Here is an 18,832-nt window from a genome sequence, read left to right as displayed (position 1 = left end):
GGGTATGGGCAAACTTCTTTTCCATAAAAATTATAAGGAAAAGAATTACTTTAGGTTTGAAAATCTCACAAAGTTTCCTTCCCATAAAAATATTTCTAAGATTTAGCTCAAAATCTGGGAGAAATATTGCTTTTTAAGAAGAACATTATATCATATTGCTAAAAGCATCGTATATTTAGTGCTTTTATACACAGATTTTCAGGTGACCTTCATGTCCATCTTGAAAGGCAGGGAGGAAGTGTTATTAACCCAAACCCTGTATTCACAGAGCTTACATTTATCTTTCTACTGTGTTATTATAATAATTTTGAGAAAGCACTAAAATTCATCTTTTTTTAGCTATTTACAAATATCTTTAAAAATATATCAAATAGAGCCCTAAATCATAGAGTTGCAGTGAGATTTAAATGAATCAATGCAATGAGATTCAAATGCTTACTAATACAAAACCTGGTACATAGTAATAAAATAAATATTAGTTACTATTGTTACTTTTGAAGTATAGTAAGTAGCTAAAATGTATGGTCGTTAGAATAAGACAGTCTATATTCAAAATCACTTATCTTAGGGAAAGTTATTTAACCTCTCAAGTTCTGAGCTTTCTGATCTATAAAATATGAACAGTTTAATGATATAATTTATATAAAGACCTTAGTATAATGTTTAAGACATAATAAGTATTCAAAAATGGTGTGTGAATACAAAATGTAATTTATAAAATTTAAAGACAAATTGCGAGCTGGGAAAAACGAAAATTAATATTTAAGATTTAAGGAGCTCTTAAAAAGTAATAGGAGACAAAGACCTCCTTTGAAAAACAACTGAAGTTATAAATGGTTAATAAAAATTAAATATCAATAATCAATAAATATCTTAAAAATGTGAATACAAAAATTCAACAATAGAATGTATTGATTAGAATGGCCTGGCAATGACTAAGTGAATTGGAACACAAAGGAACAAAAGGCAAACATAGTGTTTCTGGGAGTACAAATTGTTATAGCTTTTCTGGAGGAATTCTAGATAAATATAACAAAGGATTAACATGTACACCTGTCTGCTGGCCTAATTCATTTCGATTTTGGGAATTCATCTAAGGAAATAATTATTTACATGTGCAAATTTACATAAAGTAAATATGGAAAAATATATAAAATGATCTTTGCAATAACAAAAATGTAGACAAAGCCTACTTTCCAGTATGGGATTGATCGAAGAAATTATGGAACACTTATAAAATGAAATACTATAAATGTCAAATGATATTAAAGCAATATATCTTTTAAAGTGGAAAATGTTTATAATATCTATTCAAGTTAAAAAATAGCATATTACTTCATACATAGTGTGAAGAGGAAGAGAGTTACAAAGATATAGGATATTATTGTTTTAATGGTGGTCATCTCCAGATGGGCAGGATAATGAGTTTCCCATATGCTCATTCTTTTATTTCTGTGTGTTTTCTTATATTTCTGGAATAAACTTTTACTGCTTTTATAATTATGAAACAAAATAATAAACATTATTTTATTAAAAATAAGATTCAATCAACAAATATATGAAAAAGTGTTCAACATCTCTAGTAATTAGAGAAATGCAAATCAAAACTACTCTAAGATTTCATTTCACTCCAATCAGAATGGCAGCTATTAAGAATAAAAACAAAAATAGGTGTTGGCAAGGATGTGGGGTTAAAGGAATACTCTTACATTTCTGGTGAGACTACAAACTGGTGCAATCACCCTGGAAATCAGTACGGAGATTCCTTAGAAAACTTGGAATGGAACCACCACTTGTCCCAGCTATCCCACTCCTTAGTCTACATCCAAAGGACTTAAAATCAGCATACTATAGTAACGCAGCCACGTCAATGTTCATAGCAGTTCAATTCACAATAGCTAAACTGTGGAAGCAACAGTTTATCCCAAAAAACTAAAGGCTTTATGTTCTCTCTGATAAGTGGATGCTGATTCATAATTGGGGGTGGGGGGGGGGATGGAGGAACTTTGATTGGGCAAAGGGGAGGTAGGGGAAGGGTGTCCTTCAGTAGATGAATGGATAAAGAAATTGTGTTATATATACACAATGAAATATTACTCAGTATTAAAAGAGAATAAAATAATGGCATTTGAAGGTAAATAGATGGAGTTGGAGAATATCATGCTAAGTGAAGTAAGGCAATCCCCCAAAACTAAAGGCTTTATGTTCTCTCTAATAAGTGGATGCTGATTCATAAACAGGGGCGGTGGGGGGTAGAGGAACTTTGATTGGGCAAAGGGGAGGGAGGGGAAGGGAGGGTGCATGGGGGTAGGAAAGATGGTGAAATAAGATGGACATCATTACCTTAGATACATGTGTGACTGCACATATGGTGTGACACTACATCGTGTACAGCCAAAGAAATGAAAAGTTGTGCTGCAATTGTGTACAATCAACCAAAATGCATTCTGCTATCACATATACCTGATTAAAATAAATTAATTAATTAAAAAATGGTAAGAGCCATATGCCCGTGGGCAAGTGGAAATGTACTGAAAACTGAAGAAGGACCATGATAAAAAGCTCGTTTTTCAAAACAAAACAACAACAACAACAACAAAAACCCAATAAATAAATAAATAAATAGTTTAAGGGTTAGCTTCCCTCTAACTAAGTTTTAATTTTTTATAATCTGAAACATAGATAATAGAAACACAAGAAGAATTGCATCAGAAGGCAAACCAATTGTTTTCTTTAAAGTACCACTAAAAGAAGAGCTTTACTAACAGTGACAATTTAAACTCTATTTGATAGGATAAGTGAGCTCTGTTAAATTCTGCAAAGTTTTGATAGATATGGTAATTTGGTTTGGAAGCCAGAAGAGTCTGATGTTTATAATTATTCCTCTAAAAAAGTACATAAATTGTACAACTTCTTTTCCAATCATATACTCTTCCAATATGAAAATTCAAGAATTGCATTGTTCTAGGTCCAGGAAGACCAGGCCTTACACAAATGGTATGGTAGCAACTTTGTAATTCTAGACTCCACTCCATGGAGGTGGGAAATACTGGGCTGAGATATGCTGCATCTTTTTCTGCTTCTTTGAGGCAACAGGATTTTGCTAAGATTGTATAACCTGGAAAAATTAAATCACAATTATTTAATGGGACCACTTAAAAGTTGACTAGAACACACAGCTAAAAATCCTTCTATACAATTAAAGGAACAATACCTGTGGAAAGTTTTAATAACATCTTAAAGATTATTTTTGGAAAACATGTTTGAACTTTGTATTTTCATAAGACATCTATCTCATAGAAGACTAAATCATGTTCATAGACCCCTGCATGAAATATGTGAACCTATATATTTTTACTTTCTAGCCTATAGAAATAAAGATTATATATAATAGTATCTAAAGCCTATATAGGTATTTATATTTACTTCTAACACAAAAAACTTTAATGGTTTCAACCTGCAGCTGAGATGATGTTGAACTGCTACTTTTAGGGGTTTTCTAATTTACTGCAATCACTGGAATCATTTTTTAAAAATGACTGCTACTCTCAGCAGAGTAATCATTACAGCGAGAAGAACATTTCCTAAGTAGCAGGATTGTGTGGCAGGATAATAGGAAGATGCCAAATACAAAGCAAATATTTTTTCTTATAATGTTTTAATTCCTCACAGTTAGTAATTATGATTGAGATTTTATTATCTTAAAAATCAATGATATTCAAGAATTTTGAGAGTCTATATCCCAAACTAGTAGCCTGAAAAACAACCTTGGGATGTTACTAAGTGTTTGTATATTATGTATGTGTGTGGTGCTGGTGGTGGGGGACAGAAGCAGACTGTATAGGAATGCTATGCTTAAGCTGTCTAAAAATCAAACAAAGTCAAATAAATGATTTACTGTGGGGTTTTCTCAGAGCCTTTAATATTTAAATCTCTAAGTTTTAAGGGTAGAAACATAAAGGACTGTGGGAACTACGGTATAAAGCAGTTTCCATATGTATTTCAATATGGTATCCTTTCTAGGGTCCTTATTCTTTATATAGTTCAACAGAATGAAGTCTGTTAATGGTATCAAAATGAATAAATCCTGAACTCATTATCATCCAATTTCAATAAATCTCCTGATATTCTTCTTTACATCTATCCAAATCTAATAGCTGGAGGACTTTATCATACCTATCTCTTTAGCTCTTCTGGCCATGTTAGGATTTTATAGTCCAGTTTCGATAACTGGGTTTCTGTGGCATATAGCTATGTTTGATTTCCCATCTTGGGTCTTTTCAGGGTAAACCTGGATTGGTTGAATTTGGATTTGGTTCTCTTCTTGGCCACCTCTCCTGGGGTCTGGAGCCCTGATTCTGAGACAAAAGTGTTCATCTCTGTGAAAACTTAACCAAGTTTTTGTCAGATGGCAATGTCAAATTCTCTTATAATTAGTTTTATTTTGAGATAGATGACATATATAAATACAGAACGCCTAGAAAAAGGCAAAGCAGAATTTCCAAGAAGGGAAAATGTTGAAACAGTTTGAAGTGTTGAGAATTAAGATGTCAATTAAATCATTTAATTCAAGCATCTTCTTAGATTTTATTACCTGCCTTATAATTTCAGTAATATTGGAAATTGACTCAATTTGGCAAAGAAGAAAATAATGAATTGGTTAATTAATCAATTTCTTTAAAAAAAATCCAACTAAAATTGGCTACAAGTAACATTAGGACATATTAACAGAATGGAATTACTAGACTTTCATTTACTGGTGTGAACAGAGTTGGACCTATTTGTATTGGCTTTTACAGGATGTCTTAAGAAATAATAGAAGATCATAAATTTTAAAAAACGATTTAAATAAAAAATACTGTGAAAATTTTTAATAGTATTTTAAAGATTCTTTTGAAAAAGATGTTTGAATTCTGTTTTCAGAAGATATCCATCACATATAAGTCTAAATCACGGTGATAGATGAAAAATACTTTTTTGGCTTTATGGTGTATGATAAAAATTAAAATTTTAAGTTGGGTGCCAAATAAAGCCTGGATATAGTATAATTTTGTTTAGGTACACAGTATATGCTATTACATTTCCATAGAAAGTAATTTTTCTTTTTTTTTTTTTAAGAGAGAGTGAGAGAGGAGAGAGAGAGAGAGAGAGAGAGAGAGAGAGAGAGAGAGAGAGAGAGAATTTTTAATATTCATTTTTTTTTTTTAGTTCTCGGCGGACATAACATCTTTGTTGGTATGTGGTGCTGAGGATCGAACCCGGGCCGCACGCATGCCAGGCGAGCGTGCTACCGCTTGAGCCACATCCCCAGCCCGTAATTTTTCAATGTTCTTATTTATACTCAGGATTTTACCTAATATTATTGAAGTATAGAAATATGAAAGCAATTTCACAATTTTTGTAGTCTTTGTTAGTGGTTTTATTTTGTTTAATATATAGAACTAAAAAAGCCATACCAAACAAATAGTTTTAAGTGGTGCAAGATAGTAAATAGCAAGGAATGCATAGCATATGGTTATGCTGAATAGTAAGCCTTAGTGTTGATGTTAGTTGACAGAACAGGATGAGTGTTCCTTAAGAATAATCATATTGTGTGGATTAGTCACACTAAATTTTTTAAATGAATTTTTATCAATATATACCAGATTTAAGGATTTCAGAGTATTAAGTAAGAGCACGAAATCATCAACAACCTAAAAGTATTCCTGAAAAAAAGCATTTCAATTTTGAAGAAAAAGGCAACATGGCAGTACAATTCTCAATCTCAGGACTGCCTACACATGCTAATTTAAGCTTTTTTCCCTATGGAAACTTGATGAATTTCAGTATGTTTTCAATTTTCTATCTTCCTGCGTTTCCAAAGAATGAAAGTTTTATTATGGGAACCAAAAATTGTATAGTGTGTGGTTTGAAATACAGTTAAAAGAACAAAACTAAATATAACAACATTAGATAATTTAAAAATTATTAGATCTAAGAAGATGTAATAATGGCCCAAATATCAAAATTTTCTTCTCAGTTTCATAATTTGATAACTCGTAAGAGTTAAAAATCAGCATCAAATGGTAGAAAAACCAGACAAAATCTCCTCCACAACGTGAGAAACAAGAACGTTTATTTATGCAGGAGGAATGATTGAATTCTTAATCACAACTCCTTGATCTGGCTGTGGTTCAGTGCTTAGTCTCATCTCATACCCTCTCTTTCTTGCTCTCTATCCTCCTTACACTAACACATTCTACCTGAGCATGTGTTCACAGGCTGCTTCCTCTATTGAACCCTGCACTCTAATCCCTATTCCGCTATTTTACATCTCTTTATCCTTTAGATCATAAATGATGCTTCTTCAAATAATATCCTCCTGAAAATGTTTTCTCTAAATCCTGAACTCCTTTAAAAGTTTACAATTATATGTTCTATGCAATGATCTAATTAATGTTTGTGTCCTCTTTAGACTAGGCTATCTGAGATCAGGAATGATGAATACTTTGCTCAGTACTGTGAGGGAAGTCAGTCAGAATTCTTTTGTTTCAAACAAACAATAGTGCCTACTATGTGTTTCCTCAGTCAATCTGAAATCATGTGGTAGTCCTATAATAAATGCAAACTGCTGGGGCAATCATAGGAAATACAGTGGAAATAAAAATGTAACAGCCTGACAAAAATGTTTGGAATCCTGCACATGATTGGTAGGAAAACAATGAATGAATTCAGTGAGATATAATGGTTAAAATGACATGGTGATGTGAAATAGAGTATGTCAATTCACTGATCTACTGAATTATTTAATTATTTAAATAACTCTCTGGTTTTGTGACCCTAGGTAACTTACTTAGTCTCTTTCTACAACATAGTTTTTGACATTATTGAACAGAGTAAATATTTCCATATTGAATAGTTTCCACTTAATATGTTATGGTTACTTTTCAGAGGAAACTTAGAAATTTAGTACATCTATCTTGGATTATAAAATATTGTTGAGACATCAGTAGTGGTATTTTGAAGACCTTCTAAAATCCATAGGACTACTGTTTTGAAAACGGACTATTAAAAATGCATTTTTAGCTTAATAATTTTTCTTAATGTTTTCTAATGTAGTTGAAGAATAATTATTTTCACATAAGAATTGAATTTGACTTTATAAATCATATTTTCAAATGTGTTTGATAATCTGTTCAGAAATTATTTGCATTATAGCTTTCAAATTTATTTATAGAACCTAAATAATGCACTAAATTTTTCTCTATCAACAATTTTTAATTGTTCCCTAATTATTTTGCTATATATTCAATAAATGTGTTTTAAAGCCCAGATACTCTGAAAGGTCACCTTCCCTTTACTTAGTATTTAAGATCTGTTTGGAGAGAAAACCTGTCTTTTCACATTCCACCATCCTTGCCTCCTCCCTGCCTCCTCCCTTTCTCTCCCACTTCTCTTCCCTATCTATAATTCATCTATTCTGAAAGAAAATGTATGAAGACACGAACTGGGTGTCAATCTACTTTATATACAAACAGAGATATGAAAAATTTTGGTATATATGTGTAATAAGAATTGTAATGCAAAAAAAAAAAAAAACCGAAGTACATGTTTAAAGACATGAATTGACACGAACACACTTAATATACAAAGATATGAAAAATTGTGCTCTATATGTGTAATAAGAATTGTAATGCATTCCACTGTCATGTATTTAAAAAAATGAAATTAATTAAATAAAAAAGAAAACCTGTCTTTTTACTATGACTATATACAGAGAAGAGCTAACACTATGTTGGAACGAAGAAAGTGACACTGCTATGTCACTTCATCCTTTCATTTAAACTTGATTCCCCAAATTTAGATATACTTACTACCAAAAACAAACATGGAGGCTTTTCCATCTTAAATATTACATACTTCAACAGTATTTTACAAAATATGGTTAAATATTTCCATAGTAAATTTCAGACACATTTTCTTATGAAACCTACTTATAAATTTTTTTAGTTGTAGATGAATACCATATCTTTATTTATTTATTTTTATGTAGTGCTGAGGATTGAACCCAGTGCCTTACATATGGGAGGCAGGCTCTGTACCACTGAGCTATTTAGTTTTTTTACTGGCACAAACAATTCTACTAAAATTTTTACATTTGATATATACAGTTTTGCCCAGATATTGTCAAAATTTATAAATAAATTAACTTTTCTCAGGAAAAATAACACACTTTTTATCACATGCTACTAAATTATAACTACTACTTCATAATGTCATTTCACCAACTTTGGAGGAACCAATTTCTTTCAGAAGGAAAAGTTTACTATAGTTTTTTACAATGAATACAAATCTGATATATGAGTTATACACTGTGACTTTCCATATGTCCTTGCTTTTGAGATCCTACAAGTTAGATACCAGTGATACCACTAACAAGGAGCAGCATTCTTTTCAGCTACAAATAAAATGCTCTAAATTACTTGTAATTAGTATATTTTAAAATATGGAAAAATTTCAATGATTCTGATATGGAACCTTATGGGTGGTGTATGTCTCCCACTCTGGTTCTTGTAATCACTTTGTCTTTCAAAATATTATAAGCTCTACTGTGGAAGTATACAGAGGGAACTGTGAGGTTTAGTGGTCTGAGTAATTATCTATTTATTCAACCACATCTGCATTTGCCTGGGAAGCTATAAATAGATTACATTCACCTAAATTATATAAATTGTTGATAAGTTGTAAGAGAAAAAAAAGTGCTTAAGAATGCAATATAATTCCAACATGGCGGCAGGTGAGTAGAGATCAAATCTCTGACGGCTTCAGCTGTGCGGGCATAGGGAGTCCTAAACAATCTAAATTCTGTTTGCTCAGGATCACTAGGCAATGCTGAGCTGACGTGGATCTGGGGCAAACAGTCTGGACCGCTCAGAACACACACTGAGCCAGGATTGGCTGAATCCAAGCTCCCGTTCACCTGCTTCCCGCAGACAAACAGCTGTGACTCAGCACTAATCCATCCGGCTGAAAGAACTGGTCAGCCCTTCTGATCCTACGGAGGTAAATGCCAACCGAGCCTTCATAGGTAGTGGCCACAGGTTTGAAACGGGGCTTGGGAGAGACAGTATGGACCCACCCGTTGCATTGGTCACCCGGCAAAGGGAAACGAACTGTCGCCATTTGCAAGAGATACCACCATGGCAGAGAACTGACGTCACCAGACTGCTGCGGAAGAGATAACTTCATTGAAACCTGCGGCTACAGGTGTGTAATTCCCTAGCCTTCCCTCTCCACACATCGGGGAAACCTTAAGGGCCCCTCCCAGCTCTCCCGTAAGGAACCATCGCAGCTCTCCCGTGAGCATGATAGCCAGACCGAGGGAATCAGACGTGGCGTGGGACCCGCGGCGCAGAACTCCCGGCTACTGCTCCCACCAGTGCTGACATCTGAGGTCTCTTGCACCAGCTACCGGGGGGCGTGGCACCGGTGAGAGGGGCCTGGCTAGAGGATAAGTGGGGAAGTAACTAGACACAAGAGGAGGCCCTAGGCACTCAGGATTGGAGACTCGCCCAGTCTGGGAGGAGGAGCTGCTGCACAGTGATTGGTTCACGCGTATTGACAGGAGAAACTTGACCTGGTGGGCACAACGCCACCTACTGGAAGAGAAGTTAATCAAACTCTAAGACTGCATTTATTAGTTTTTTTTTCTTTTTTTTTGATTTGGGTTTTTTTCTTTCATTTTCATTTTTCTTTCTTGTTGTTTTCTAAATTTTTTTTAAAATTTTTTTTTCTTCTAATTTTAATTTTAATTTTTTTTATTATTTTTTTGTAATTTTTTTTTATTTCCTATTTTTTCCTTCTTATGTCTTTCAATTTCTTTTCAATTTTCTTATTTCCCCTTCCTTGAATTCTACCTGCTTACTCTCAATCTCTTTAGTGACTTCTTCCCTTCCTTTCTAATACCTTTCCTCCCAAGCATCAAATAAATTTATACGAGTAAACAGTAACTCAGCAGTCAAACAGAACAAGAAGTAACATGAGCAGCTTGAAAAAGCAAGGAAGAAAAGGAGTACAAACAATGCAGGACAGCCTAAATATTCAGGAGGACCTAGAGTCATCAGAAAAATGGTCATATAAAGAACTCAAGGAACCCCTTAGACAGATGGAATGGAACCTTAAAGAGGATATGAGACAGCAAATTCAAACAGCGAAAGAACACATTGAAAACGAATTACATAAATGGATAAAAGAAGAAGTTAAGCATCTTTGTCAGGAGATAAAGATTATAAAAAATAATCAAACAATAATTCTAGAAATGAAGGAAACAATAAACCAAATTAAAAACTCAATTGAGAGTATCACTAACAGAGTGGAGCAAGTAGAAGCCAGAATGTCAGATAATGAAGACAAAATATATCATCTTGAAAAGAGTCTAGCCAACTCAGAAAGGCTGGTAAAAAATCACGAGAAAAACATCCAAGAGTTATGGGATAACATAAAAAAACCAAACTTACAAGTCATCGGGATAGAAGAAGGTACAGAGATTCAAACCAAGGGAATGAGTAACCTGCTGAATGAAATAATTAACACAAAATTTTCCAGAAATAAAAAAGGAAACAGATATACAAATTGAAGATGCATACAGGACACCGAGCACACAAAATCACAGTAGACCAACACCAAGACACATTGTTATGAAGATATCCAATATACAGAACAAAGAGAAAATATTAAAAGCTACAAGAGAAAGGAGGCAGATTACATTCAGGGGTAAACCAATAAGGTTAACAACGGGTTTTTCATCACAAACACTGAAAGCAAGAAGGTCATGGAACAATGTATTTCAAACACTGAAAGACAATGGATGCCAACCAAGAATTTTGCATCCAGCAAAATTAAGCTTCAGGTATGACAACGAAATAAAAATCTTTCATGATAAACAAAAGTTAAAAGAATTTGCAGCCAGAAAACCAGCATTGCAAAGCATTTTGAGCAAAACACTACATGAGGAAGAAATGAAAAACAATAACCAAAACCATCAGTGGGAAGTGCCTCGGTAAAGACAGAGGGCGAGGGTAAAGATAATCATGAAGAAACAAACTAAATTTTTTTAAAAAACGATAAATAATCAAACATTGCTGGAAGTACAAACCATATATCAATAGTAACTCTAAATGTTAATGGCTTAAACTCTCCAATAAAGTGACAGAGGCTGGTATCATGGATTAAAAAAACAAATCCAACAATATGCTGCCTCCAGGAGACACATCTGATTGGAAAAGACATACACAGGCTGAAGGTGAAAGAATGGGAAAAAATATACCAGGCACACGGTCCTTGTAAGCAAGCAGGGGTGGCCATCCTCACATCGAATAAAATCGACTTCAAGACTAAGTTAATCAAAAGGGATAAGGAAGGACATTATATAATGTTAAAAGGAACCATTCACCAACGAGACATAACAATTATCAATATTTATGCACCAAATCATGGTGCTGCGACATTCATAAAACAAATTCTCCTTAAGTTCAAGAATCAAATAGACCACAACACAATAATTATGGGTGACTTCAACACACCTCTCTCACCATTGGACAGATCCTCCAAACAAAAGTTGAATAAAGAAACTATAAAACTCAATACCACAATCAATAACCTAGACTTAACTGACATATATAGAATATATCAACCATCATCAAATGGATATACTTTTTTCTCAGCAGCACATGGATCCTTCTCAAAAATAGACCATATATTATGCCATAGGGCAACCCTCAGTAAATATAAAAGGGTGGAGATAATATCATGCATTTTATCTGATCATAATGGAATAAAACTGGAAATCAATGATAAAAGAAGGAAGGAAAACTCCTACATCACATGGAAAATGAACAATATGTTACTGAAAGATCAATGGGTTACAGAAGACATAAAGGAGGAAATAAAAAAATTCTTAGAGATACATGAAAATACAGACACAACATATCGGAATCTATGGAACACAACGAAAGCAGTTTTAAGAGGGAAATTCATTGCCTGGAGGACATTCCTCAAAAAAAAGAAAAAACCAACAAATAAATGAGCTCACACTTCATCTCGAAGCCCTAGAAAAGGAAGAGCAAAACAACAGCAAATGTAGCAGAAGGCAAGAAATAATTAAAATCAGAGCGGAAATCAATGAAATTGAAACAAAAGAAACTACTGAAACAATTAACAAAACTAAAAGTTGGTTCGTCAAAAAAATAAATAAGATGGACAGACCTTTAGCCATGCTAACGAAGAGAAGAAGAGAGAGAACTCAAATTACTAACATACGGGATGAAAAACGCAATATCACAACAGATGCTACAGAAATACAGAAGACAATTAGAAATTATTTTGAAAACCTATATTCCAATAAAATAGAAGATAGTGAAGACATCCATAAATTTCTTAAGTCATATGATTTGCCTGGACTGAGTCATGAGGATACACACAATTTGAACAGACCAATATCAATGGATGAAATTGAAGAAGCCATCAAAAGACTACCAACCAAGAAAAGCCCAGGACCTGATGGGTATACAGCGGAGTTTTACAAAACCTTTAAAGAAGAATTAATACCAATACTTTTCAAGTTATTTCAGGAAATAGAAAAAGAGGGAGCTCTTCCAAATTCATTCTATGAGGCCAACATCACCCTGATTCCGAAACCAGAAAAAGACACCTCAAAGAAAGAAAACTACAGACAAATATCTCTAATGAACCTAGATGCAAAAATCCTCAATAAAATTCTGGCGAATCGAATACAAAAACACATCAAAAAAATTGTGCACCATGATCAAGTAGAATTCATCCCTGGGATGCAAGGATGGTTCAATATACAGAAATCAATAAATGTTATTCACCACATCAACAGACTTAAAGATAAGAACCATATGATCTTCTTGACAGACGTAGAGAAAGCATTCGACAAAGTACAGCATCCCTTTACGTTCAAAACATTAGAAAAACTAGGGATAACAGGAACTTACCTTGACATTGTAAAAGCTATCTATGCTAAGCCTCAGGCTAGCATCATTCTGAATGGAGAAAAGTGGAAGGCATTCCCTCTAAAATCTGGAACAAGACAGGGATGCCCTCTCTCACCACTTCTATTTAAATTAGTCCTTCAAATACTAGCCAGAGCAATTAGACAGACAAAAGAAATTAAAGGCATAAAAATAGGAAAAGAAGAACTTAAATTATCACTATTTGCCGAAGACATGATTCTATACCTAGAAGACCCAAAAGGGTCTACAAAGAAACTACTAGAACTAATAAATGAATTCAGCAAAGTGGCCGGATATAAAATCAACACGCATAAATCAAAGGCATTTCTGTATATCAGCGACAAAACTTCTGAAACGGAAATGAGGAAAAACACTCCATTCACAATATCCTCAAAAAAATAAAATACTTGGAAATCAACCTAACAAAAGAGGTGAAAGATTTATACAATGAAAACTACAGAACCCTAAAGAGAGAAGTAGAAGAAGATCTTAGAAGATGGAAAAATATACCCTGTTCATGGATAGGCAGAACTAACATTATCAAAATGGCAATATTACCAAAAGTCCTCTATAGGTTTAATGCAATGCCATTCAAAATCCCAACGGCATTTCTTGTAGAAATAGATAAAGCAATCATGAAATTCATATGGAAAAATAAAAGACCCAGAATAGCAAAAGCAATTCTAAGCAGGAAGTGTGAATCAGGTGGTATAGTGATACCAGATTTCAAACTATATTACAGAGCAATAGTGACAAAAACAGCATGGTACTGGAACCAAAACAGGCGAGTGGACCAATGGTATAGAATAGAGGACACAGAGACCTATCCACAAAGTTATAACTATCTTATATTTGATAAAGGGGCTAAAAGCATGCAATGGAGGAAGGATAGCATCTTCAACAAATGGTGTTGGGAAAACTGGAAATCCATATGCAACAAAATGAAACTGAATCCCTTTCTCTCGCCATGCACAAAAGTTAACTCAAAATGGATCAAGGAGCTTGATATCAAATCAGAGACTCTGCGTCTGATAGAAGAAAAAGTTGGCTCCGATCTACATATTGTGGGGTCCGGCTCCAAATTCCTTAATAGGACACCCATAGCACAAGAGTTAATAATAAGAATCAACAAATGGGACTTACTTAAACTAAAAAGTTGTTTCTCAGCAAGAGAAACAATAAGAGAGGTAAATAGGGAGCCTACATCCTGGGAACAAATTTTTACAACTCATACTTCAGATAGAGCCCTAATATCCAGAGTATACAAAGAACTCAAAAAATTAAACAATAAGATAACAAATAACCAAATCAACAAATGGGCCAAGGACCTGAACAGACACTTCTCAGAGGAGGATATACAATCAATCAACAATACACGAAAAAATGCTCACCATCTCTAGCAGTCAGAGAAATGCAAATCAAAACCACCCTAAGATACCATCTCACTCCAGTAAGATTGGCAGCCACTATGAAGTCAAACAACAACAAGTGCTGGCGAGGATGTGGAGAAAAGGGTACACTTGTACATTGCTGGTGGGACTGCAAATTGGTGTGGCCAATTTGGAAAGCAGTATGGAGATTCCTTGGAAATCTGGGAATGGAACCACCATTTGACCCTGCTATTGCCCTTCTGGGACTATTCCCTGAAGACCTTAAAAGAGCATGCTACAGGGATACTGCCACATCAATGTTCATAGCAGCACAATTCACAATAGCTAGCCTGTGGAACCAACACAGATGCCCTTCAATAGATGAATGGATAAAAAAAAATGTGGCATTTATACACCATGGAATATTACGCAGCACTAAAAAATGACAAAATCATGGAATTTGCAGGGAAATGGATGGTACTAGAGCAGATTATGCTTGGTGAAGCTAGCTAATCCCTAAAAATCAAATACCAAATGTCTTCTTTGATATAATGAGAGCAACTATGAACAGAGCAGGGAGGAAGAGCAGGAAGAAAAGATTAACATTAAACAGAGACATGAGATGGGAGGGAAAGGGAGAGAAAAGGGAAATTGCATGGAAATGAAGGGAGACCCTCATTGCTATACAAAATTACATATAAAAGGTTGTGAGGGGAATGGGAAAATAAACAAGGAGAGAAATGAATTACAGTAGATGGGGTAGAGAGAGAAGATGTGAGGGAAGGGGAGGGGGGATAGTAGGGGATAGGAAAGGTAGCAGAATACAACAGTTACTAATAGGGCATTATGTATAATTGTGGATGTGTAACCGACGTGATTCTGCAATCTGCATTTGGGGTAAAATTGGGAGTTCATAACCCACTTCAATCTAATGTATGAAATATGATATGTCAAGAGCTTTGTAATATTGTGAACAACCAATAAAAAAAAGAATGCAATATTATAAGAAGTAGTATTAATAGCATAAATTAAAGGCTTCTAAGAGTTTTGTTTATTTGTTTTTAAGAACAAAGAGTATGTTTTTATTTTACAAAAGTTTCTTCTTTTTCCTGGTAAAATGAATTGGGAGAGAAGAGCTAGTACAATTTAAGAGTCATAAAAATTCAGTCTACTATATTTAAAATGTGATTAAAAATCCTAGATATATTATATAAAATAAGAAAAATATATGTAATTTTTTTTACACTTGGGCAAAGTAAGAGGAATTTTGAAGCAGGATATCACCATTCGATGTTTAATTGATACAGGTTAAACTAAATTTTTTTTAATCTTCAAAATTCTCTCTGGTATCTAGTAATGTTTTTCATTTTTAATTAGTGGTAGTCTTGCCAACAGGTCGTACAATAATATATTTATCAACCAATTCAAAAAAGCTGATATGGTTTATCTAAACTTTTAAAATAGTGAAAGCACACAAAATAAACATTGAGATGATCATTTGAAAGTGGAAAAGAGAACAAACATAATTTAATCATTAGAATGTTTGTGGAAACAAACTTATTGCCTTTATCAAAAAGCTAAAAATATTTTGTCATGATTCAGAGTTAAATTGCTTTCATTCTTCTATTATGCATGTAATATACTTTTAAAATATCAGTAACCTCAAAATTTTACCTTTAATTCACACATACAGTGAAAAGTCCTAAGATGTAGCATCCAACATGAAAGGAACATATTTCTTTCTTAACACACACCCTGAAATTTTTATCAGAGGAAGAAAAATAGATCAAAAACTGCATGAGGACACAGTCCTGTGTCTGTTTTCCACTCCCCTGAATCCTCCGCATTTCATTATTCTGACACATAACCAATACTCATGACTTACCATTTGCCTAATAAAGGGCAGAGTTTTCGGAATATTTCAAACTGCTGGTAATTTTATTATTTCCCATAATAACATATAGGAATAGTTTGGCTATTCTAATGTTTGTAACTTGGAAATAGATTTTACTCTGCCTTAAACTCAATGAACTCTCTCAAGGGGTTAAGAGCTCAGGTTTTAAATTTAGATGATAACCACAAACCAGCAAGAGTTCAAGCACGCTGAGCCTTTGCATGCATATTTTCTACACATAAATAAGCTATACATAATAGACTCAGTTTATTTTCAGGTGACATTTTTTAAATACAAGTAGATCAGGCCAATTGTGGACAGGATAAACTCAAGGAAAAATAGACAAAATAATCTTACTGTTACATATAAAACATTTATTTTATTCTAAAAAACTTAAACTTTCTCCTATCAGTTTTCCACTTTCCAATGGCATGCAATGAAACTTAGCCTTATATTTTTACTGTCAATAACAGAATTGTGAAGCATTTGATCTCAGATGGAAAAAAATTGGATTTTTTGCGTATATGTTTTTTTGTTGTTGTTGTTTTTGGTGTGCCTGGGTCTAGTTGATACTAGGCAAGTATACTACCACTGGCCACATCCTCAGCCCCTACTTTTTGTTCTCAGAATACTTGTAAAAACACTTGTGAAAACACTTGAGTGCCTCAAGAATTTTGTGTCTACATTTTGTTTCTGTGAATTATTTCTGCATATTCAAAATTAAAACTAAAAATATTCATCAATTCATTCAAAAATATGAAACATGTATCATGTGATAACACTAATACCATTCTTTATGAAATATCATATATTTTACAAGCAAAAAATCTTATTATAGCATTGTTTTATTCTTTTGCATGACTAGCATGATTAAAAACATTTAGATTTTCATCAGCGTCTGCATTCAATCAGCTGTGGCATGTTATTTTACTGAAGGATATGAAGAAAATCTAGCTGCATAGAGGTAAGGAGTTGAAGAAGGGAAGACCTTATAGAACGAACAAAGGGCATCATAACCCTCATGGATCCTCATTCCACACTTTAAAAATCATTAGACTATAATAATATCATCTGCAATGGTTATTATGTCTTAACTATATGCTAAATTAATGAAAATCTAGACAAAAATAAATTCTGATAGCAAACATGTATACATACATATAAATATATATATAGCCAAACACACACACACACACACACACACACACACACACACACATCTCCAAATTATCTGCACATTCACTTTGGATTCAACTGATAATGTTATTATAAATACTTGTTGTTTTGTTATAACAAAATGTTTATTATTCTAACTTTTCTACTCATTACAAGTAAATTAGAATGCAGATTGATGGAAGGCAGACTAAACTAAGGATTGAAACACAGTAAAAATAAAATATATAATGCTAAAATTTAATAGAAATAAAAAAGATGATTAGGAAAATGACATCTTACTTGAAAAAAATACCAAGCATAACCAAGTGGCTAATTTGAATACATGTATGGGTCCCCTTTAAGCAGTAAATTAGATTGACACACTTCACTAAACACAAGATGGAGTCTAATATTTTTAGTATCCTACATGCCATTTCTAATTAATCTGTAAAAACCACAAGAAAAAATTTTCTTATATTTATGGCATGTCTGCTTTAAATATTAATAGGAATTAACCAAATGCCAAAGAAAATATACTGATTCAGATATTCTATAATTTCTAAAATCATAATTTTTGTTCTTAAAAATAATTAAATTCATAAATAAAAATGTTTTAAGATTATATAATAGATTTTTAAAAATCTCATCTCACCATTTGGCAAAGAATAAAATGACTTACTTTTCTTTCTCTTGAAGTTGAAGCTCTTGAGGAGTCATTTTAGGTTCAGTCCCAAGATTTTTTTGCATTAGCTGTCTCCTCTTTCTACTTGGTGCAATATCAGTGACATCAGGACTTGAAATAATGGAGTCATCTTTACTTAAAGTGGCTAAAATAAAATAAAAAATATAACCCAACAAAATTATGCATATAATATAAGTAAAGTATCAACTTGCTGCTTTAGCATTGAAATAAGGTTGAACAATTAAAATACAGAAAAACTATTTTCTCGAAACTATTCTCCTACAACTTCATGCAGATTTTTTGAAGTGAGCCAGTTAAAATGGTTTGTAATACTTTTTACCAACATAAAATATTAGATATATTGTACAGTTGGAATAATTTGATCAGAATAGTTTTGCCCATCATAGGAAGAAATTTCCCAAACACATTATTAGCACAGTTTACTATGTTGGTGTTGGAACTGGTTGGAGGTACTGTAGTCAACTGTAAAAGGTATTTTAGGTGAAGGGCAAAAAACCCAAACTGTTATAGGGATTATATGAATCAATTTGACATTAAACCGTAATTATTAGCAAGTACAGGAACTTCTCTTAGTAACTCAGAGATAATTTCATAGTCTTTTAAGCCAAATGTGGAAATAAGAACAAGAAAGCTATAAAAAGTATTAAAAGATATCTCTAATATGGCTAAGTCATTAAATTACTCCTCAGAGTATTTG

At 33.2% G+C, this 18,832-nt stretch overlaps 1 protein-coding gene across 2 annotated transcripts in view; it reads right to left on the bottom strand.

The window, feature by feature from the left end:
- The window catches only part of Xrcc4 (X-ray repair cross complementing 4), a 248,776-nt gene that overhangs the window by 83,518 nt on the left and 146,426 nt on the right, over positions 1–18,832 (bottom strand). For both annotated transcript variants that reach the window (XM_077796138.1, XM_026394550.2), the window contains one exon: positions 18,112–18,259. In XM_077796138.1, coding sequence (XP_077652264.1) covers positions 18,112–18,259 — 148 coding nt within the window. The remainder of the gene's footprint in view (positions 1–18,111; positions 18,260–18,832) is intronic.

The sequence above is a fragment of the Urocitellus parryii genome, chromosome 1 (assembly GCF_045843805.1).
Source record: "Urocitellus parryii isolate mUroPar1 chromosome 1, mUroPar1.hap1, whole genome shotgun sequence".
Taxonomy (NCBI): Eukaryota; Metazoa; Chordata; class Mammalia; order Rodentia; family Sciuridae; genus Urocitellus; species Urocitellus parryii.
Note: the sequence above shows the minus strand (reverse complement) of the source record. Positions and strands in the feature narration are given on the sequence as shown.